The sequence below is a fragment of the Drosophila novamexicana genome, unplaced genomic scaffold, assembly GCF_003285875.2.
Source record: "Drosophila novamexicana strain 15010-1031.04,08,12 unplaced genomic scaffold, DnovRS2.1 tig00000072-arrow-arrow-pilon, whole genome shotgun sequence".
Lineage (NCBI taxonomy): Eukaryota > Metazoa > Arthropoda > Insecta > Diptera > Drosophilidae > Drosophila > Drosophila novamexicana.
This window is the reverse complement of record NW_020824771.1, coordinates 957,054-980,348: the sequence shown is the minus strand read 5'-3', so window position 1 is coordinate 980,348 and position 23,295 is coordinate 957,054. Positions and strand designations below refer to the sequence as shown.

At 39.3% G+C, this 23,295-nt stretch overlaps 1 protein-coding gene across 1 annotated transcript in view; it reads right to left on the bottom strand.

Moving 5' to 3' along the window:
* LOC115771379 overlaps nt 1-23,295 on the bottom strand; it is an 86,470-nt gene that overhangs the window by 9,727 nt on the left and 53,448 nt on the right. The window contains exons 5-21 of the mRNA XM_030717064.1: nt 22,503-22,673; nt 21,293-21,451; nt 19,953-20,029; nt 18,764-18,862; nt 18,547-18,706; nt 18,051-18,162; nt 12,238-12,419; nt 11,940-12,115; nt 11,745-11,876; nt 11,537-11,652; nt 10,642-11,026; nt 9,557-9,686; nt 9,386-9,481; nt 9,159-9,317; nt 8,973-9,055; nt 6,834-7,020; nt 4,146-4,286 (exon numbers count right to left, since the gene is read on the bottom strand). Coding sequence (XP_030572924.1) covers nt 4,146-4,286; nt 6,834-7,020; nt 8,973-9,055; nt 9,159-9,317; nt 9,386-9,481; nt 9,557-9,686; nt 10,642-11,026; nt 11,537-11,652; nt 11,745-11,876; nt 11,940-12,115; nt 12,238-12,419; nt 18,051-18,162; nt 18,547-18,706; nt 18,764-18,862; nt 19,953-20,029; nt 21,293-21,451; nt 22,503-22,673 — 2,565 coding nt within the window. The remainder of the gene's footprint in view (nt 1-4,145; nt 4,287-6,833; nt 7,021-8,972; nt 9,056-9,158; nt 9,318-9,385; nt 9,482-9,556; nt 9,687-10,641; nt 11,027-11,536; nt 11,653-11,744; nt 11,877-11,939; nt 12,116-12,237; nt 12,420-18,050; nt 18,163-18,546; nt 18,707-18,763; nt 18,863-19,952; nt 20,030-21,292; nt 21,452-22,502; nt 22,674-23,295) is intronic.

Below are 23,295 nucleotides of genomic sequence, written 5' to 3'. Positions count from 1 at the left end.
ATAAAGATAGGCTACACGGCATAAAATTCAATTGAAAATGCAATCGATGTAAATGATTTATGAGTTCACAACGAGCAGAGTGGTTTGGGCGAGTGAATGAATCTTGGGCTGTATATGTGCTATATATGAGATGACTTGTGAGTTTCTTCTTACTTTGGACGCGTTCGACTTTGCTGGGTGACACCACAACGGTGCGTTTGAGCAGAGGCGGCCGGTTGCCACTGTTGCTGATGTGTATGTTGCTGCGGCCGCTGCTGGTCAACAGCTGCTGTTGTCCAGGGCCATGACGCAACGGCAATATGGGTGGCGGTGGGCGCGGCGGGGGCGTTGAACACTTCAATATGCCTGGGCGCTGCGGTTGATCCAAGCAGCTCACGCCAGGCCCAGCGTGGACTGTTGCTGCTGCCGCTGCTGCTGCGGGTATTGCTTGTGTTGTTGTTGCCGCTGTTGTTGTTGCTGCGGTGTCTGTTGGCGACGTCTTGTCTAATGAAGGCGCTTGAAATGTCACAGAGGCATGTGATTGGGCACTGCTGGGATTGTTTGTTGTTGCTGCTGCTGCTGGCGCTGCTGTTGTTGTTGTTGTGGTTGAATTAGTGGCTGTTGCTGTGGGCGTCTTTTTGTAGGTGACTAGCGATACGTGAAGATACATGTGTGTGTGTGCGTGCGCGTGTGTGTGTGTGTGCATGATACGCAATGCGATGCAACATAAAAGGAAAACGATAAATAAAAAATAAAAATCATAAGTTAACAAACGGGCTGATAGTCGTCCAAGATGTATGTGTTATTACCACTGCCACTGCAACGTATGCCCTTGAGGCGATGCTGTGCCGCAAAGGGCGATTCTTGGCTGCCACGCCCACGCCAAAATGTCTGCAACAGACCGACATGGCTGCGCTGACTGTCCCGGGTACCATCGTCGCTCGCCCGCTTCGCGCGTCTGAAAACAAAGTCCAAAATGCGCTGTATGCTGCTGGGAGCGGCAGTCGTTGTTGCTGCTGCTGTTGCAGTTGTTGTTGCAGTCGGATTGGCCAGGCAGGCAGTTAGCTCTGGCACTGCCTCAGCTGTAGCGGCGTCTGTTGCATCTGTCGATGGCAAGGCAATGTCAGTCGGATTAGTCTTCATCAGCCTACGGTTGGCTGCTGCAGCTGCAGCTGCTGCTGCTGTTGCAATTGCTGCGGGCGATGCTGCTGTTGCTGTCGATGCTGCTGTATCTGCTGCTTGTTCCATCACCGTCACCGCCACCTCGGTTAGCATTGTGCTGTTTGAGTTAGTTTGGCTATCGTTCAGCATGGTGCTCAGCTGTGCCGACAATTGACTCGCATTTGCACTGGGATTTGTGTTTGGATTTGGATTCGGTTTCAGTGTCATGCGATTCACGGCAAGATTCTCTTTAGTGTCGCTGCTCACGTGCAACATGACACCTGGCCGCAGTGGCCAACGTGGCGGCGATTTTGGTACTGTGGCATGCAATGAGCTGTTGCGCGTTGTGGGCAGAGGCGTGGCCAGCTCATTGTTGTTCTCGGCCGTAGCGAGCTTTTGTTGATGTTGTTGCTGTTGCTGCGGTGGCAGTAGGGTTGCGGGCAACAATGTGGCCGCATCTGCCGTCATTGTGTCTTGTATAGGCAAGGCCACGCCCACTTGCGGCAAGACCGGCTGATAGGATAGCACGCTGTGATATGCAGTATGCATGTGTATGGCATGTGTGTGTGCGTGGGTGTATGCGTATGCGTATGCGTATGTTTTGCCATTGCAATAATTGTTGTTTTCGATGTTAGGCATTTGGTAAGCGTGTATTTGAATTAAGCAAGCGAGCAACAAAGGATTATAAGCCACGCACATCGATACGAACAGGAATTCAATTTGTATATATACGTATAATATGTGGTACATGTGATGATACATAAGTTACAGTTGATTATATAGTTGTTGTTGTTTTTGGGTGCGCACAATAAGTAATTGATATATATGCAACGAAAAAACGAGGTGGTGTTGGAAAAAATATAAAAATAAAACAAATTAAAATCGTTTACAATATAAGCAAGTCTTAAAAAGCATGCACATTTCAACACTAGAACTATTAAAAAATGTATTAAATTTTTTTTAAGCAATTTTGTTTAAATATTTGAGTACGAAATTCGATCGGAAATTAAATTAAATATATGCTTTCAGCGTATAAATAGATTACCAAACATCTTGGTATTTCTGGAGTGCGCATTATAATTCTCAAATGGTTTTAGCAGAGACTTAATTATCGGACATTTTTATTTGGACCTCAGCAAGGTTTGAAAGTTTTTTCTCCCTTAAATATTCAACAGTCTGAATTTTGTTGCGCAACTTTTTTATGCTCCTTCAAATTAAATTTTTTTTTTAATCTCAATCATAAATCAAATAACTTTCTTAATAAAATTTTCAAAATTTTAATATTGTTCGTATAGCGCATCTGAAATATTTTAGACCCAAGCAAAGTCCAATTCGGAAATAAAGAGATTTCAATTTGAAATACATTTATAAAAATTAAATAATGAAACATAAAAGTCTTTGCATACATTTTCAAAAATACTTGAATATTTTTAATTAATAACAATTAAATGCAGCACTTACCTTTGGTTGGCGCTTATGGAAACCTCCGTATGATCTTAACCAAATGAATTTAAATCAAATGAGATTTGGTTGTCGTTGTTGTTGTTGTTGTTGTTGTTATAATGCAAGTGTGTGTGCGTGTGTGTGTATGTTGTTTGTAGTTGTTGTTGATATTGTAGCACAATATGAAGAGTTTGGCGCGTTTTTTTTTTTTTGGCAAAGCATTGAAAGCATCGTTTAATGTATTGTGGTTGTTATTGTTGTTGTTGTTTGTTGTTGTTGTTGTTGTTTGTTGTTGTTGTGGTTGTTACAGCGAGCAATTATTAAGTGAAGCAGCATTGAGACAACAATATGTAATATACACAAGTGTATGAGTCAGATAGATAGATTGTAAGCGATAGTTTGTAAAAATAGTTTGTAAATTAATTAAAATTGTTGCAGACAATACGAAAACAACAAAAAAATGAAAATGAATAAAACAAATAACAGCCATTTATTTTTGTTGTAGTTTGTTGGGTTCGTTGTGGTTGTTAATTAGTTGTAGATAGTTTTTGTTATTGTTGTGGGTTTGTAATTAATGTATTTTTTTATGCCATTGATGTGGTTGTTGTTTTGGATGTGGAGTTTGTTTTTGTTGTTGTTTAAGTATTAAACATTGAATCGAACAAAATTACCATTCCCACAAATTCAATAATATAAACATGGGTATATAAAGCGTTTATGATTGAAAAACGAAAACATGAAAAAAATACATAATTATAATTTTGTATAAACATAATATAAATCTATCAAATTAAATGTATAAAGGTGTATATTCCATACAGGGTGTATTTGATAGTTTATTATAATTTGTGAAGCCATCAAATTTTCGTTGGTTTCTTGTGAAATTTATTATGAAACGGTTCAGGAGCATAAATCTGGTTGTTTAAGCAACAATTGCATCACCCTGTACGGATTTATTAAATGCAAATATGCAAAATTTTCACAGCAAAGCGCAGCACAAAAGCTTTAAGCCAGTAATTAAAATCAAGGCAAAACAACAAACCAAAAAACAAATTAAATAAATAGAGTTCTTGGCCCATGCAATGAGGCAGCAGGGATAATCGGATTTGATATGCATTCAACAGAGAAAAGCTATGTTATTTAAATGGCACACTTATAAGGTGAACAGGTTATATATTTCTGTGAAATGGGCATAAAGCTATGGGAAGTGTCCTGTAACCTGTTCTGTTGAATAATTGGATTTTTCATGCACTTAAGCAGATGTTTTCTTATATTCTTAAATAATTATAACCATGCAAAGGTCTGGACATGCTGCTTTACAGGCAAAATTCAACTGAAATAATCCTTAAAAATAACTTCTTAAAAGATGCCAGAAGAATGTTCAATTCAAGTTTGTGGCATAAATAGTTCAAATATAATTTCAACTCATATTGTAGGCTTTGGTTGTTTATTTTCGGTTTGTTCAAAGGGCCTAACACTATGCTTGGGGAAAATTTCCATAACATGACAAAACAGACTGTTCGCAGTCATTTTGCGTTAATTCTTGTTATTATTGTACTCACATTTATCCTGACGCCGACGGCGACGGCATATGCATATAATTATGCAGCAAATAATAATGACGGCCAGCAATAAGGCCAATATGGCGGCAACCAGTATAATGAGCGTCGTTTTGTCCCAGCGCTGCCACCAGGCCAGTTGTTCTGCAGAAAGAAAAACGGAAGTGGGCGTGGTAGAGAAAGAGAGGGCGACAGAGATGAGCATTAAAATATAGCATACTTTTGAGCGCGAACTCGTTGCAAACTTAAAGCATAGGCAGAACTTAACAATACATGCAATTCTTTACAACTGACAGTTGAGCTAAGCCCGATGTCTGCCTACTTAGCCACTTGACTGACTGACTGACTGTCTGACTTAGCTGCTGCTGCTGTTGCTGCTGCTGCAGTTGCTTGTCAGCTAACTTTAATTTATCAACTTGTCACATGGTTTTGCTATGCCAGGGACCGACGGCATTAACCATGCAGCAGCGGGAAGCGGCAACGACAGCGGCAACAGTTCCGCACATACAAATGCATTTCATGTTTTACTTAGAATGCACCCCGCACCCGTACCACCCGGGCCCGCGCCCGGCCAATGTCCCCGTCATGCCCACGCAATGTGGCATTGTCTTATGAAATTGTGCTAGGCAGCTGGAGCGGCATCCTTCAGCCGGCTCGTCTCTCATTGTTTTCCATATTTGCTATAATTCAGCTGTTTATCATCCAAACAAATGAATTGTCTTTGCCAGCAGTGCGCACTCTATGTGTGTGTGTGTGTGTGCGTGTGTAGTGTGTGTGTAGTGTGTGGCAGACGCCTTTGTTTCGTGGCAACGTTTATCTCTGTTGGCGTGTGTATTTGTTTTCTGAGTGTATTCACATATGTTATGAGCTATTCATTTTGGCATCGTGTGCGGATTCGCGTGTCAACAACATTTAGTAGTCAGCAGCCAGGCCCTAAGCCTCCCCTTCTATCCGTTTCCTATCTTATGCAATTAAACAAGCGAGAGAGCGACAAATGAAAAATGGCGGCTTTTAGTTTTAGTTCGCTGCGTGTGCGCGTGTGTGTGTGTGTGTGTGCGTGTGTGTGTGTGTTTATATGTTTGGTTATGTGGATTAACGTTGGAATGTGGCACAGCGGCGGCTTTTGTGTATATGTATGCCAACTGCAGCATTGTTTATAGCTTTAAGATTGTTGTAGCCGGCCATTGCATAATTACCAATGCGAATTTCTACTGTTTGATATTTTTACAAAATGGCAAATAAATATTCAAAAATCTTGAGTTACTTCACCTAAAAATTACTATATAATTATCAATTTAAGTCGGCTCTAATATATATGTAAATACATCATGAATTATTGAGAAACCCTTCTTAACAATTTTTCTACAAATTTCTTAAGAATACAAGCATTTAAAAATTCTCAACAGATCTTTGTTCCTAAGTAATATAATTAATTGATTGCATTTACATTAATGTTTTTAGTATTTAGACATGCAGTTACTTACTTTTTGGTCGCACTAATTAATTAGAAGCGTTTCAAATTCGTTAGTGAGGCATAAAATGGGATTAGCATTATATTTAAAAGCAAATGGAAAAGACAGAGAATAGCATATATGTATGTTAATTCACAGGATTGACCCAATCAATTTGCTGCTGCTCAATACTAAATTGGAATTAAGCAAATATTTTCAATTCTTTTCACATCAGCTAACATTAATGGGAATAATTGAAAGAACTCAACAAATGAGGTAAATAAAAAGGAAGTGGGATGTAAACTCATAAGAAGTGAGAAATTTTACGGCATTTACCTTGCCACCAAATATAAAGTGCTGAACCAGCTGTTAATATAAAATAGAAAACCAAAAACTTTACACTTTTTTTTATATTTTTTTTTGTCTAAATAATAAACAATATTTATGACCAAAGAAAGAGTTTGGGATAATAGCTGGAAGGGTTTCGATAATAACTTGTGGGCTGCAAATTACATAAGAGTACATAAATCAAAGCCATTGCCAATTTTAGAAGACGTCGCTCAGCTCTAAAATATAAAGTGGACCATAAAAAAAAATGTTGACGTCATCAGCTGTCAAATTTCAATTTCAATTTCAATTCAATCAATGAAATGGTACAGAAAGTGGCATAGCAAGTGGACACAGTGAAGCTGGCAGATTAGCTGGAAGCTGGGCAACGAGCATGGGGCGTGGGGAGTTGTGTGCATTTGACAGACATTAGAATCGCGGAAAAACCAAGTGAAATTCACGACTTAAGCAGCTGAAGAAAATCAGAGCGCATAAAAAATAAAATAAATATAAAAGAAAATTCGACTGATTTCTTTGTAAAGGACGCAAGGAAAAAGCGCAGAAATCAATTTCCGTTGGGTTGTAATAAAACGTGGCGCATTTAAGAATAACAGGTAAGCAAAGGGAAACGGCAGGGGATGATGGTGGCAATGCGAATTGCTGGGCGCCAAACAATGCCCTAATTGCCGCAGCCAGCGGAGACGTGGCCGCCATTTTAGTTTAAAGCGGAAGCAGCTAGCCAACATTTTATGCAGAGCATAAAAAAAGGAAGCACCGGAAAACGGAAACAGATGAAGCAAATATTGACAGTAATCAGCTTCCGATGCTTCGTCCCATTCCGTAATGTTCTGCTTTTTACTTGTTGATTTTTTTGTTAAATTTTGTTTTCGTGCTTTTTTGGAATATTACTCACCAGCAACTTCAATCTCACAGAATGCGCCGGGCCCAACGGAATTGTTGGCCACACATCTATAGGTCCTGGCGATGGCATAATCCTCCTGCAGTATGTAAAAGCTTTTGTCCGCAAAGGTCTTCTTGTCGCCAGCGCCCAGCGTTTCGACTGTTTCATTCTCAGCTTTAATTGACCATGAAAAATCAGCCTGCAATATACAGAGATAGCGAGAGGAAGAGAGATAGAGGGAAAGCATAATTGAGATTTAGAAAGAGTTGAGCACACAGGAATCGAGTACAAATGGACCTATGCAAGTCCATGTTTTTTGATGTCTGCACCTTTTCGGCTGTTTTGCGGAATTTCACTTTGCACTTTGGTAATTCAGGTTTTCTCTTTTGTTTGTCCTAACAATTTTCTCTTGCATTGCAATATTTCTTTGCATTCCGAGGCTGTGTTCTGTATTTGGTTTTGGCATTTTTGAGGGCCAGCGTTCTTGGGGCAGATTTTCAGTCTTGGTTAATGGGCATTGAGCTGAACGACATGGCCGATCTGACTTAACTGCATTTGAAACCTGTCACATGGCTTACTCGAATGTGATTTGTTTGCCATTTGAAAACCAGGCAGAGATAGAACAAAAGAACAGTTTGCCTTCATGCCTTTAAATATAAAACAAGTACTCTTTCACATTACTCAATGATTACCTCAGCCATAAAAAGGCTACTGGATATTTCTCGAATGCACTTTTTGAACGAAATTTATATTCTAGACGGAAAACTGGCAGTTTTCTTTGGCCAGTTGAATAACTTTAAGCTCATGTATCTCATTGCTCTTATTACCTTAGTTCTGGCACACCCAACATCGATTCGCATCAATTTCTCATCTGATTGCATGCAGCGTTATTAAATTTTAGCTTTACGCCCGTTGAATAATTTCCAATCAAATAATTACGAGCCACCGACTTTGCTCCGCAAACACATACACACATGCATACACAGAGGCAAGACTCGTTTCGCTGCGGTTGCTGCGTGGCAATAAATCTTTGGGCCAACCTGCAGGTTACTCTTGTCCTCCCTCCTGCCTTAATCGCCAGCACGCTTTAACTCAAGTAACGGCAAAGCAAATGCAATTTTAAAAAAAAAAAGAAAAAATGCAAAAAAAAGAAAATGTTGCACTGATTTATGCGGCATGGCAAAAAGTGCGAACTCCAAACTGAAGTTGAGAGTCGAGTTGGCAGTTGGTGCTGCAACTGTTGTAGCCAGCAGGAGATCCGGGTTCCGTCCAAAAGGTAAACTCATAAAATTGAAAATACTTGCAGCTACCTGCATGGAAAGAGAACTGAACGAACACAAAAAAAAAAAAAACAACCAAAGCTCTATCCGTTGCTGTAACCACCCATCAGCATGCACCACAATTGAAATGCTATCGTTATTACCATTTCGATGGCCTGCGATGGGAATCGGAATTCTTTTTTTTCTTTTTTTTTGTGGTAGTTTGGGTTGAGCGTCACGCAGAAGCTTGCCTTTGTTTTGAGTGTGCTCTAGGTGAGGGTATTACGAAGTATTAGACTGTTTGACATTCATATATGAAAATGTCCATCACAATAAGTTTATCATGTTTTACGTGTGCTATAAGGTATAGATGCATGTAACTATTCGTTGTAGGCATTTATTTGTTGTTTACTTTTGCAATGTCATTTTAACACAATCATATTTTATTATGTTACATACACACAATTAATTCGCAATATTAAAAGTACAATATTGGTCAAGTGCAGGGCTTTCTTCGATTCAAATTAATGTTCATCTATGTCCATCACACTAGTTTCGAAATACTGTACTCGTATTTTATACATAGAATATTATACACATATTCATAGTTGAATTTTTCAAGATTTACTTGTTGTTTACTTTTTGCAATGCGCTTTTAAGCTGTTCACGATTTTTTTTTGACCCACTTGTCAAAATAAATTATTGGGAGTGTTTGAGCAGATTCTTTTTAAAAGGCAGACGGACTTTGAATACAATAAGTAGAGCACATTTTTGGTCAAATATCTAAGCAAATCATTCGACATATAGAGTATCTAAACTACGTCTTTTATATTTGTATATTTTACACACTTGTTTACAGTTGCGTTTGCCTTTATTTATCATTGACACTCACCTCTTGAGGATTTCCGTATGCTGTGCAAATTAGTGTATCCTGATCATCGATTTCTCGCCTTTCGATTTCACAGCGCGGCGTAACTATATCCGAAAAAAAAGAAATACGTAGTAGAAGTGAGGAATTAGTCATAACAAATGGAAACACAGCTGCAATTCAATTCCCCTGGCTAAAACGAAAACTTACACTGAACATCGATGAGAGTTTCGGCAATACGATCTCCATGCTTATTGCGGGCTCTGCATCTATAGATGCCCGTATCATTGCGCTTAATGGGATCATTGATAATCAGCGTATTGCCCATGGTTACAGTCTGGTTGGGATATAGCCACTCATATGAAGGTTCTATAAAATGGGAAAATAGTTGCATTTTGCATCCACATATCCTGACGCACAAATGGAAATTCATTTACCTGGATTAGCTTGCGATTTGCATATGACGCGTCCTGGTATATGATGCTCCTGCACGTAGACAATATTCTCCGAGACGCTGATGTTATTCGGTGCGTCTACAAAGAGGAGTGACAGAGGAGATGTCACAGTCAGTTTTATGTGACTGTCATGAGCTGGTGGGCAATACTCACATTCAATGCTCAAGTAGGTGGTGCTGTTTACTGTCGGTCCCACCGCGTTTGCCGTCGATATGCACATGTATTTGGCGTTATCCGATTCGATGTCGAACTTTTTATTCGGAAAATTTGACATGTTGAAGTGCTGGTAATCGGTTTGCAGAAAATAAAAGAAAAATAAAAACATGAAAATATGTCATTTACGTGAATTGGGGATGAATTTTGATACCGCGTCTGAGTCTGTGGCTATAGCTGCGCGAGTCGCAGCTGCCGTGCGGCCTTTTTTTTTGTTTTTTATCTTCTTTTTTTTACAAACAGATAAACAATTCAAATTAATTGGCATTTTGTTTGCCATGGCAGTCCAAATTATTGAGCATTGAATAGACAGCTATTTATGTATTGAGTTGTTCATATGACACGAGTGGATTTTACGCGTAATTGATATGGAATAAAAATATTGAATTGAGAATTTCGTTGAATTTCTGTCATATTATAATTGGAACGATTTGTTAAATGCGCTGCAAGCTGAAGTGGAAAGGGATGTGGTTTATTTATTTCAGGGGTGACCGGCTAAAGTGTACTTAATATGTTCATGCATTTATTTTACTCAGTTTTATTATGAATTCTCTGACGTGTTGGCGTTTGTATTGTGGGCTTAGTTCTTGTGAAGATTCCCTAATTTGCAACTCGTTATGTTATTGAAAGGAATTTCATACCCTGCACCCTTTGGTAAAATGGGGTATATTGTCGCTGTGAGATTGAATGCAGAAGGCAGAAGGTAAAGTTATACTCTCTCGTTTAACACAATATTAACGTTATAATTTTTTCGTAAGGAATTTATGGCCTTTAAAAATTTTATATATCAGGAGTTTTTTGCTGCCCATTTTGAAATATATTCTTATTTGGAATTAATATATGATTCATTTATATCACTATTTAAAACAATTTATAAACAGAAGTATATACAGAGTCAACCCCAGCCGTCAAATTGTTTATTTACTCATTTTCTTTTATATTCCAAATACCTTAAATCAACTGTTGTAGAGTTGGTTTAAGTTTCCTTTCCGTTAACTCGATTACACTGCAATGGATGTACTTACCAGAACTGAGAGCATGCTCTCGAAATCGCCAGTGGCCGGGGATGCGTCCATATACTTCTCTTTGACAAAGTAACGGGTATCATTCTTGTCAATTGGCGTGCCATCCTTTAGCCAGGCGATCTCACAGCGGGGCACACACTCGATGCGGCAGGTCAGATTGAAGTTGGAGACGGAGTGCAGCACGCCCGTGTAGGGTTGCATATTCTTGATGAAAAATGGCGGTGCATGTACTTCCAAATTGACTGTGGCCATTACGCCCTTGCCGCCCTCATTGTACGCATAGCAGGAGTAGTTGGTGCGGCTATCGAGGCCGACGGGCTCGACGGTCCATTCCTTGGTGACAATGTCCTGCAGCGGGCCGCGGCCGCCACGCAGCCAACGGTATCTGTTGGGTTGCGAGAGCGTTTGAGCCACATACATGAATTTGCCCATTTTGCGGTAGAGTGCATAGGATGCGGTGGTGGATTCGGATGAATAGTCGAATGGATGGCCCCCATTGTACAGGGTTAAGATTTGTGATTGTGGCATGTAGGTGGTGAGCGTGAGCAATGTACAAAGGGAATGATTCAAATGTAAATCGATTAGAGCATGCGTTTCTTTAATTTCATGAGCTGCTGAATGCGTTGCACTCATGCTGGACAATGTTGATAATGTTGATGATATGTGTGTGGGATTAATCAAATTATGTTGTGGTCGCATTTGCTGTTGCTGTGGCAGCTGCTGCTGATGCCGCTGCCGCTCTAGTTGTTGCCTTTGTTCCTGTTGGCTTTGCAACAGCAGCGCCTCGAAAGCTGAATCTGCTTCATGCGGCAGCAGGGCTTGCACGGTATGATATGCAATTTGTGGTGTGGATGTGTTGTGAATGTTGTTCTTGCTGGCTTGTGATGCTACAAACCTATTCGATTCGGGGTAGCCCGGATCATCCACAGAGCAATAAAAGATGACGCTCTTCTTCTTAATAGCAATCGGTGGAAAGTGCGTCAGCGTGGCTGGTCCAGGCTCATAGTGCACCTGTCAGGCGGACAGATAGAGAGAAAAAACAGCATTAATTTTAGCTGAGAATGAATGTGGCTAGTCGTGACTGTGTTTGTTGTTATGCATACCATTAGCTCCTTGTCCTCGCTGCGTGGTCCCCAGCCAGCAGCATTGTAGCCCTCACAGGAATAATTATAGAAGAAGCCGCGACCAATGCTCTCGAGCAGCAGCTTGCTGGGATCAATGTGACATAAATCCTCCTGCGCGAAACAGAAGTTGGTCAGTTTGAAACAAAAAGAGAGAGGGAGAAAAGGACAACTTACTCTTGTTTCCTCGCAATCGGGCAGCTCCTTCAGCAATGTGGAATTGGCATACCAACGCACTTTGGTTAGCACCGATGGATTGGCGTCCAAAATATTACAGAACAGGGTTACATTTGACTCATCGCTCTCCTTGACGGGTCCCTCGGGTATCATCTGCACCTCGACCAGCGGCACGTCTGCAGTTGACAGAATAATAAGAAGATTAAAAAGCAGCTTGGAATTATATTTGAGAATGAATTGGACCTCTAATGGCGAACTTAAGAGTCAGTTATATTGATATTTGATTTTTCCAACTTACACTGCACATCGAGATCAATTTGCTGCTCGGAGATGCCCTTGCCAACGGAATTCGATAGCTCACAGGTGTAGTTGCCAATATCTTCTTTATCGGTGGATTTAATGACCAGCGCCACGTTCTCCGAGTTGCCGCCCTGGTAGCGATCCGTATCGTTGACGTTAACAATATCGCCGTTGCGATACCTGCAATAAGCAAACAGGAGACGGTAAATTACTTGGGATATTTGCCAGACAAACGTTGCGTGGCATAATTTGCGGTCGTTTGCCTAGCTAGTTAGGTCAGAGTCTGCCTAAGTTAGAACACATACACGCACACGCATGCATCTATTTATGATGCATCACGCTCACGCACAATCATATGAGGCAGCTGTGTGTGTGTGAGAGAGAAAGAGACAAAGAGAGAGAGAGAGAGAGAGGGGCGTATTTTCTCTTGTTGGCTATTTAAAATTTATAGGCACGTTTTGTAGTGTTTTTGTTTTCATAACCACTTGAACAGAAATAACACTGAGAGAGAGAAAGAGAAAGAACAAGAGAAAGAGAGAGAGAGATAGTGAGAGAGACTGGTAGGCAGTTTTGTCAATGAATCTCGACTACTTTTTAGGCTCAGCCACAGGCCAAAAACAATAACAACGAAGTACTAGAAAATTAAGTCAAATGTCCTTTGTGCCTTGCTTTACTTATTTACTGTCCTTGTTCCTGTTTTCCCTCTGCTGGCACGATTTGCAGCTTTTGTATAAGCTTTTAATGCAAACTGTACTCAAATGTCGTTCATTTTGCAGTTGCTTGGTTGACAAATTTGTTGTTCAACTCTTTGGCATTTTCTCGGCCCTTGCCCCGAGAGTTAGTCTCTGTCTCGTTCTTACTCATGTTGAAGCATGAGTGAAACTGGTTCTAAAATCCACTTACGAATCTTGAACCGATTGGCAAGAGAAAGATTTACAAGAGCTGCACAATTGGCAAAAAAACAAATTGCAAATTAAAGATTACATCAAATACTCAAAAGTTAGAACTAACATTTGAAATTAGTTTTAATATAGTTTAAAGCTTTATAAAAGCTGTGCATATTATTTACTTTCTATGTTATGTTTGATTATTGAAAGTCCTAATAGATTGTTTACTTTTTCATTCTCAAGTTAATTGTAAATAACTTGAGGAAAAGTCAGCAATTCAAATACTGCTTTTACTGCCAGACAGTAAACACACACACACACACACACACACACACAACCAGTCGCAGAGGCTAGCCACAAGCAAGATTCTTCATTTACGGACAGCCTCAATTTATTATTTTATTTTATTTTATTTCCCGTTTTTTTGGTGCATTTCCCAGCGGCATTAAAATAATTTTACGCACACTTCTGTCTGGCGATAAAAGGTTGGCAGTAAAAAACCAAAATGGATGCATCCACGTGTTTGGGAGAAATTAAAAAATACAATGCATACGCTGCAGCGGTAGGCAGCATAAATGGAAATAATATTGGCCACAGGTCGAAATGCAACTGCAACATCCAGCCCGGTTGGTGGCATTCCAGAGGCTGGCTCCGGACTCGAGGCATGTTGCTGGCACGGCTCAATATAAATTTTAATTGATTTACAATAACAGAGAAACGACAGCAACAGCCGCTGCCTTCATGCGAACAAAAGCAATTTTGATCGTTTGGACTACACATTTTCCAGCTTTTCCTCACATTGCGCTTTTGGTGCAAAGTAATTTTCAGTGTTGCGGCCACGTCGATTTAATGAGTTAACGTTGCACAACTTTTGCTGCATAAATCCTGCATATCACCAGCACCGGACAAGCGTAATTAATTTTAATTATCAGCCCTAAAAAAAGAAGGACCTGTTTTGGGTCCACAAAAACATGTAAAAGAAATTCGCGTGTGCTAGGCAAAGTTTTGTTTGTCTCCTTTTGTGTCTCCATCCCATTTGTCAAGTCTCGTGACTCGCGTGGAAATGTGCGTCCAGTGCGAGCCAACCGGAAATGCTTTTAATGGGAAACGGAAAGGGTATTGAAATTATTTTGATGTCTTGAAAGCAGCTGGTAAAGTGCTCCTCACTCACATACGGCCAACGGCCCTTGCTACTCATTAATATACTGAGGTGTGAGTGTGTGTTTGTGTGTGTGCCTAGCAACATGAGGCAGACATTTTTAATTGGTTCGTAGCAGCTCCAGGCACTCATGCAACTTCGCCTTTGTCGTCAACAAGCCGTAAAGTCAACTTTTTTTTTTGGCATTTTCTTGGCCTGAAGCAAATTTTGTGGTTTATTGCCAGTCGCTTAAATAATTCAACAATTACAATTACTTTTGTGGTGATTTATAAATTATGTGCAAGACTGGGAAACTGTGTGAGGGGTACGCGCGTGTGTGTGTGCATGCTGTCTTTGGGGCTTGTTTGTTCTAACGTTCTATGGCTGCTTTTAAGGGTTGCTTTCCTATTGTTAGTCTACGAGTTGACTTTGGGGGAAACAGACAAATGCTCGTAAACAGCCCCAGAGCCCCAACCTTGGCCTATTGTTAGCGGGCGCAACAAATTAAGATTAATTTTATGTAAATATTTCATGCTGACTGGATGGAAGGTAACGTCATAGAAACAATCACAGCGTGCATAAAACAATGTCGATTTGATCTCATGTAGATCATTATTGTAGATATCAATTGAATTATATTACGTGAGAAAGTATTTGAATGAAACAAGGCAAGAAAATAAATTCAAGTAAAAGTTTAACTGAATTGCAAGTCATAAATAAAGGTAATATGTTAGGTTTTAATTGCTTGTTCTATGCAAATAAATAATTGGAAAATATCTATAAACAATCTTTAAATTAAATAAAAGAGTAAATAAGATTGTATGAGAAAAGTCAAGCGAAGAAATTCTTAAAGATATATATGAGAAATACCTAATACAAAATGGTGCTAAGTATACTTAACGTTATTCGAAACTACTTCTTTAAGGTCCTTTAAAATCCAATTAATATATAATTTGCAGCTGTTATGCAACCTGGCCCCAACAATTGTGGCTAAAAATGTTGGCCCCGAAAGGTATGCTACGAAAATTTTGCGCTGTCTAAATTTCATGCAGAGCTTTTCATTTTTTAGCCACAGAGCAAACGCTGCGCTTGCACATACATGCACACACACACACACACACACACACATACACTGCACACTGCACACAATTCACCATGAAAACACACATTTATACACAGAGACAGAGAGAGGAAGAGAATTTGAGAGCGAGAAAGAGAGAGGCAGCGCGTCAGACTCAAATGAAATGCCTGCTAAATAAATTTTCTGTGTCACTTTTGTGTGTGCATTTAATTTCTCAGCTGGCATTAGCAAAAAAGCTCAAAAAAAAAACGAAGCCAAATGAAAAGCGAGCGTGAGAAGAGAAATGCGAAAACTTCAAGCATGGAATAGGCTTGTAAAATGCAGCCACTTGACACACACACACACCAGCGCGTGCTTATATGTGGCTGTCTGTGTTGTCTGTGCAGTGTTTGCTCCATCTTCATTCCTCATGTGCGCGTGCTGCTGCAGCTGCAGCTGTTGTTGTTGTTGTGTAATTAGGAAATCGTGTGGCGTTGACATTTAATGCCCCAGGCAGCGTCAATGCAGTTTTCTGCACTATTTAACAAAAGCATTGCCTTGTTGTAGGTGAGGTTTTTTACAGATTAGCAGAGTGTTTAAATATATGCGTTAGATCAAATATTTCGCATTATCATTAGATCTAATTTTATAAAAGAAAGTGGAGGAATTGTCAAAGGCGTTACGAAGTTCCCAGCTGATATCTCTGTCTAATCTAAATTCACTTTAAGCTTTCAAAAATGGACTTAGATTTAAAATAATTTAATTAGCCCTATGCTAAAGTTCTAAGCAACCGCTTTGTTTCTAAAAGTCTTCTTAAAATTGGCTAGAAATTAAAAAAAACTACTCGTTTTCAAAATTTTGCTGCCCTGAGTTAACTCTGATTTCAGCCATGCGCCATTGTCTGCCATATCCCCAAACGAAACACACACACACACACACACATTCCCACGCAGAGATTTTGCAGCCGACCATCCTGTGAATTTCGCGCATACGCCACGTGGTCGTGCCACCATCAGGCAAATTAATACGTTCTCAGCATTAAAGTCGAAGAGGGAGAAATCTGTGAATGAATGGAATTGCAACTGCAATTTGCATTTGCAGCATTCGTATGGCGCATACGCATTGCATGCACATCAAACGGCCGCAGTATTTTGGCCAAGTTTGTTAGGCACAACCATTCACAAGCTCATCATTGGCTCGTCCACGTCAAGGACCCCGTCCACGTTTCCATTGCTCGCTATCTAATTTGCCCGTTGGCGAGTCGGTTGCCATGCCAGCTAAAGATTGTGCATTATTCTCATTGTGCAATTTTATGTTTGGGCATTCGTGGTGCAGCTGCTGACGGATTTGCATGCCTGTTGTTTGTCTATGGCAGAGTGCCTGGTACACTGCCAGAAAACACTATAGTGCAAACTAATGAAAAGCAGCATGGCAAACACCTGAAAAGGTTGTTGTGCACAGCCCGTTGTAAGGTAGAAAGCTACTTGGAGTTTTCGATACAATCTATTATTATGTTTTATTGTTGTTATTGTTATTATGTTATATGTATATTATTGTTACTATTTAAATTAATATTATTTTTATTGATTGATAAATATCTCTGACTACTGTGTATCCCTTACACTGATTAAAGTAAACCCTTGTTCAGGTTTCTTTAGCCGGAAATTTTCACTGTTAAGCCAAATTCTTTTGCATTAATTCAATTTGTTAGAGAAAAGCTTGTTTAAAATTACAAATAAAAGTTCGTCCATCAGGTTTGAATCAAATAATATATTTTTCTTGCTCTTCCTGCTTACTTTTAGCTTTTGTGGATGAAAATTTTCAACTGGAATAAAACAATGCTAAAGTGAAATTGTTTGCGCCCAACAACTTCTCCAAGTTTAGCAGGGTTGCAGCATGCAACAGCCTATTAATTGTACACAGCCACAACAACAACAAATTCTGGTAACATTCTCCTCACTAGCTTGCATTCGCATGCGAATTACGCAACTGCGAGTTTGTTTTGATTTTCAGCAGATAAATGGATGCTCGCTGCATTGGAGACCTCGCAATGCAATGCACGCTCATATTTGTGCGTATGTATGCGTGTGTGTGCGTGTGTGTGTGTGGGTGTATCTGTCTTTCAGTGCGTCAGTGTGTTCAGTTGCCTTAATAGCATGCACACACAATTTACGTACTTGCTGCTCTTCTTGTTGTTGTTGCTGCGTAGATTTCAACTCCTGTTGCCTATTTACTTTTGTATTTGTTTTTAATTAGATTTTTGTTTACAGTAGAAATTTTAGTTTAATTGAGTTCTGCTCCGTTGTAGTTGCAGCTGCCTAACGCCCGTGTTACCTGTGAGTGTGACTGTTGCCTGTTTTCAAAGTCACCCAAAGTGCTGTGTAGCCTGGGGGCTCAACCCTGTCAGCTCCGGTCCGTACCGGTGCCCTCCGCTTTGGCACACACCTTTGCCAGGCGCCAATGCAGCACAACAAAGAGCGCGTCAGTTTTTGCCTGTGGCCAATTGCTATCTCTTTTTGGTAATACTCCCGCCCACCCTGTTGCCATCTCTTTCACATGTGCGCGTATTTCGTGTGGTGAATTCAAAAGCAATTTAAATTCGTTTGCTTTTCGCTTTTGACTTCGGCTTGTTTCCGTTTCTTTTTTTTTCTCTTCCAATTTTCAGTTTAATTTTGCTGTCATTTTTCTGTGTTTTATTTTTATTTTGTTTTGGATTAAGCACTTACCAAACGACCTGCGTGAGCGAGGCCGGATTTGCCACGTATTCACAATTGAGTAGCACTATTTCGCTGGTATTTGTGACCATTTCCGGTGGACTGACCTTGACGACAGGCGGATCTGTGTGTAAAGGGCAGATAAAAAAATAGCGTGATAAATTGGCAACAAAAATATAGATGTGCATAAAAGTTGGCTAAAAGAAAGCCAAATACATACATTTCTTTTGAAATAGCAGAGTATGCAGAAGAAATAATAATATTTTTGAAAATAATTTCGAGTTTTTAAGGCCTGGCTTCAGCTTTTAAGTATCAGACTGGCAACAGAAATTTACTTCTTTTTTGACTGGGAACAGATATTCTCTCAACTATTTAAGCTGTGCTTAAGTCAGTTGATTCGTTAACCATTATTTGACCATTGAACAGTAAGCCTTATATCTGAAGATCCTTTTCTCTTACACCCGAATCGTATTTTCTGGCATAGCAATAATCTGAAACATATACTTACACATTATTTCCAATGTGAGAGCTGACGCCATTGGTTTCTCGCGATTGATTTGCAGAACAATATTTTCAGCCTCACAGCGAAAGACGCGATCATTTTCAAAGCGTGTCGCATTGAACATCAATTCAGACTGGGTGTGATAAGTGCCATCCTCCTTTTCAAACTGTCGAAGCGAATCAAATGAATTAAAATATATTTTCTGAATAAGTACGAAACTTACAGCCTTGGTGCGTATCTCAGTTAAATCGTTCTCCTCGCCACTAATAACAGAAGTTGTGTTATACCAGGTCAGGTTGACTGCGGGCCTAGCGCCGTGTATCTGTCGAAAATAAAGGGAAAACAATCAGATATCCAATATACATCCAGTGGGTCGTATGAGCTATATTATTGCCTGATGGGAGCAGATAGAGGAAACTCTAAGCAATTGCCATTAAATTTCCATTAGCAAGAGTAGATATTCATATACATATATCCATTAGCCATCAGTTTCAGGCAACATACCTGACAAGGCGGCAAGGCAGTAAAACAATTGCGTAAAATTCCATTAAACATAATACGCAATCAATAGACAATTTTGCATAATTTTACAGTGCACACGAGGCAGGTTCTTACGCTGAAAGTGCTGCTAAACTGCAGCCAATTGAGCGCTTTTCCATTAAAATGCAATCGCAACTGGCAACTGGCACAAGACAGACAAAGGCCCAAGCAAATGACAAGGCATTGTCGTTGAATATGTAGAATACTCAGGATGTGCAAGGACTCGGCCCGTTTAATGGCCAGTAGCATAGACCCCCACACCTAAACATGTACACCCTCAACGTCGACGAAAAATCGCAAAATAATTGACAGTTAATTATTGTCAATTACTCGGACTGCCACGATAAAGGACGAGTACGAAAACGAGGACGAGGCGGAGAATATGGACATGGACATAAAAGCAACTTGATATGCAGTGCAGCTTATCATGGTCCGAAATTCCAATTCTATTAAAGTATTTTTGAAGGGATTGTTATAGAATAAACATTTTCGGGACTCAAGTAGAAGAGAGACTATTAAAAGCCTTCTCTTAAAAGTGGGTAAGAAATAATCTGTGAAATTAATATTTTATAGATATTGATTTGTCTAAGTCTTCCATTCTTGATATATATTTGAAAAATGTTTGCAGGTAAATTGTTTTCTAAATAAACTTATTCTCTAAAGTGAACCGGATCCTTGCGATTTATGAGACCTTGCGTTAACTGAGAAGATTTAAGTTGCGTTCAAAATATTCAGAGAAATGAAATTTCTGCCTGATTCTCTGTTTCTCAGCGCACTATCTGGCAGTCGATTGACCAGATCGTCCGACCTTCTGCTCCAAGCGACCCGTAATTCAGAGTTTCATTTAATACAAAAGTTCATCCAATACTTACGTGACATGTTAGCACCACTTTGTTGCCTTGCACCGTATGATGTTCCACTCCGCTGATGTCTATGCTCGTGGGTCGCACTGTGTAAATGGAAAAGAAAGCGGTTTGGGTGGCTGTTAGAAAATTGCTTAAAATGCTCGACTTGTAATTGGCTTTTGTCTGGGTATGTCTATAGCTCGTTTGCCTAGCTCTACTTCCACTGCTCCTTTTATACATAATATAAAACATTAATAATGGCAATTTGCATGCGGGCGGGCTGGCTGGCTGCCTTTTGGAGAACTCTGCCTACGGCATACATGAGCCTCCATTTCCTACATTTTCAATTGATTGGTAAATGTTTTAAGGCTTGGGCATGGCATGGGCGGCAGTTGGCCATCAATCAATTGACTGTGCCCACTTTGTAAATGAAAAACTTGGCTTAGTTGGCTTAGTTTTATGTTACATTTAATGACATTCATTAATTGCTCCAGCAAAAATGTCAAATCATTCGTCAATTTCAAAAAAAAAAAAAAGAAAAGTAAAATAAAATTCAAGAAGAAACTGGGAAAAATGTCACTTGATATTGTCGGCTTTTAATTAGAAAAAATTTATTTGCATGACTTTCAAAAGGCTCTCAGGCGCCTAAGGGATTCTGTTGTTGTTTTTGTTGTAATTAGAAGGGTTCGTTTGGGGTCTTTTTGGTTTAATGAACCTGAAACATGTCAAAATGTCGCGTGAATGTTGTCGCTTTTGTTGTTTTTCTTGCAAATTTATTACGCTTTTTAATTTACGTTAATTAATGCAGTTAAACAAATGCTTAAAATTCGTAAAAGTTTTCAGCTTTAAGCTGTAATTAGTCAATGGGGCTTAAATTGTTAAATCGTTTTGCGCAAAGTAATGCAAGGGTTACTTTATGATAAAATAAAGTTCAATTAATTATTATAATAAAAAAGATATATTAATTTCTTTGGTAAAGGTAACAAAAGTCATTTAAAATTGTTTTTTTTTTTTTAATATATATAATTTAAGATGTGCATGTGATGATGCTTTTTAATCTGTTACGATTTCTTTGAACTTCTCTAGAATCTCTGGATACTCCCTGCTTTAAATTCAATCTTAAAATACTTTGCTTTAAACACTTTTATGCATTATAAACTTGAAAACAAAGTCATAAAATGTACCCTTTTTACTATGCTGGTCATTTAACTAAGCACACCTACATAAATATATTGTATTCAAGCCAATATCTATGGCTGACTCACTGCTAGCTGGCTTTTATGATAGGCAGTTGAGTCATCCCAAACGGGAATGGGTTCTTTGGCTTATGTTTATAGTTCAGCGGAATAGTCGTAATGATGACTCACCTTGCAAATCGACAGAAAATTTGGTAACAATTGCATTCTTTATAGCCGCCGATTCGACGCGACATTCAATATCCGTTGCCAGATCCTCACGTGATAATTGCCAATCCAGTTCGAGTGTGGATGTATAGAGGCCGTCGTTAAGATCATGAGTGGGCGAATCTGTGCAAATGAAAACAAAACATTTATTAAATATTTGAAGCTCCCATTGAAGAAAAGGCTGACATCCGAACACAACTAAAGTAACTGCTAGATTTCACATTTCATATTTTCCAGGTGTTCTCTACTCATCAACATTTTCCTAATTACAAGCAATTATGATAAGCAAAGGGCTTATAAATCCAAAAATAAATAAAATTTCGCCTGGAATCAAAGATTGGGGTTAGACTTGCGGCCGCTCAGACAAAAGGGTTGCAAGCCACAGACCGAAGGCCAATTAGAAGCCGCACACAACAAAAAACAAAATGAGGAAAACACAAAATAAAAAGGAGGGAAAATGTTGCCGCCTTGTAGCTGGTGTTGTTTGTTGCCGTTGCAAATTGCTGGGATATTTTTGGGATTTTGGGCATAAAAATTACTTAAAGTGCTTTTCAAGGCCGGTAAATGGTAAACCAAAATTTCTGAAATGTTCCGGGTGCCCGTTTTAAATTCTGCTTTAGCTAATGTAATGGATGCCTTGGCTTTTAAAATAGAAATCAATTAATTTCACTGGCGGGGCTTTAGCCTTGTGGTGGTTGTTGGTTGGGCGCATGGAGCTAAGGCTCTTAAAAATTTAATGAAAATCGCCTAAAAGTTTATTTTTATGTTTTACAATAAAAGGGCATAGCATTTTATGGGCTGCTGTGGGCGCGGCTGGGCATTTGCCTATGCTATATAGGGCCAAAAAAAAAAAAAAAACTGACACTGATAAGCAGCCAAATCCTTCCGTGGCCTGGACTTGGCTTTATGACCTCGGTCGTCAGTCACTGCATAAACTTTGTGGCGCATCGTAAACCCGACTCTGAACTCGACTCCTTCAACTTGGTGGGCTTATGCATCAAATTGGCTGCTTAGGCCCCCAACCCCAATCTACTACCCCGCCCTCAAGCTTTTCGGAATCAATAAACGCGCTTCAGCAGTTTTTATGACTGCTGGCAAAAAAAAATAAGAAAAGCTAACCTTTATGCGATTTGCTACCTATGGAACATAGTTTAGAGCTGGGAGCAATACTCACATGTTGCCAGGCGTTTGGTGCCACGCCACCAGCCCACTTCGGGTTGGGGCCGTGTGTTCTTCACCGTACAGGTCGCCTTGAGACTCTGTCGCTCCTGCATGGGTCCGACGATGCTGCCGTTCTCGATGCGGTCGCCCTTTGCGTCCAAAATCACAACCTCTGTGGGTGGCACTGTGCGTCCAACATCCAACGACATATTGTGTGATGTATGTGTGTGTGTGCGTGTGTGTGTATATATCGATGTTGTGTAAGTGTGTGTGTGTGTATGTGTTTGTTTGTGCGTAGTTCAAATCATTTTTTTTTGGTTTTTTTTTTTTTTGCATTTTTTACATTTTTTCGGGAGGTAAAAATGTTGAATTTGTGTTTTTAATAAATCATATTTGATTTGCATTGTATATAAAATATTATTAGCAGAAATTATAATAAATTAGAATCGAAATTATAGTTGGCTAAGAGCAATAAATTTGAAATGAAAATGAGGTTAAATACTAAATTTCAAGAAATGAGTGGAAATAGCTTTGCAATGAAATGAAAAATTTATGGAGCCGATTTATGAAAGTTAAAGTGAATATAATAAGAAATAGATAATAAATATGCTTTAACTAAATTGATAAAAAAAATTGTAATAAAACAAAATCAGCACCACATTCTCGTTCTGTTAAAAAACTAAGGAAAACTAAAAATTGATTTTCTCTTGCCAGTCAACTAAATTAAAAATTATAAGAAAATTGAACTAAAAATTATGTTTATTATAAGTTAAATTTACCAAGGTTTTCTACGTTTAGTTTTGCGT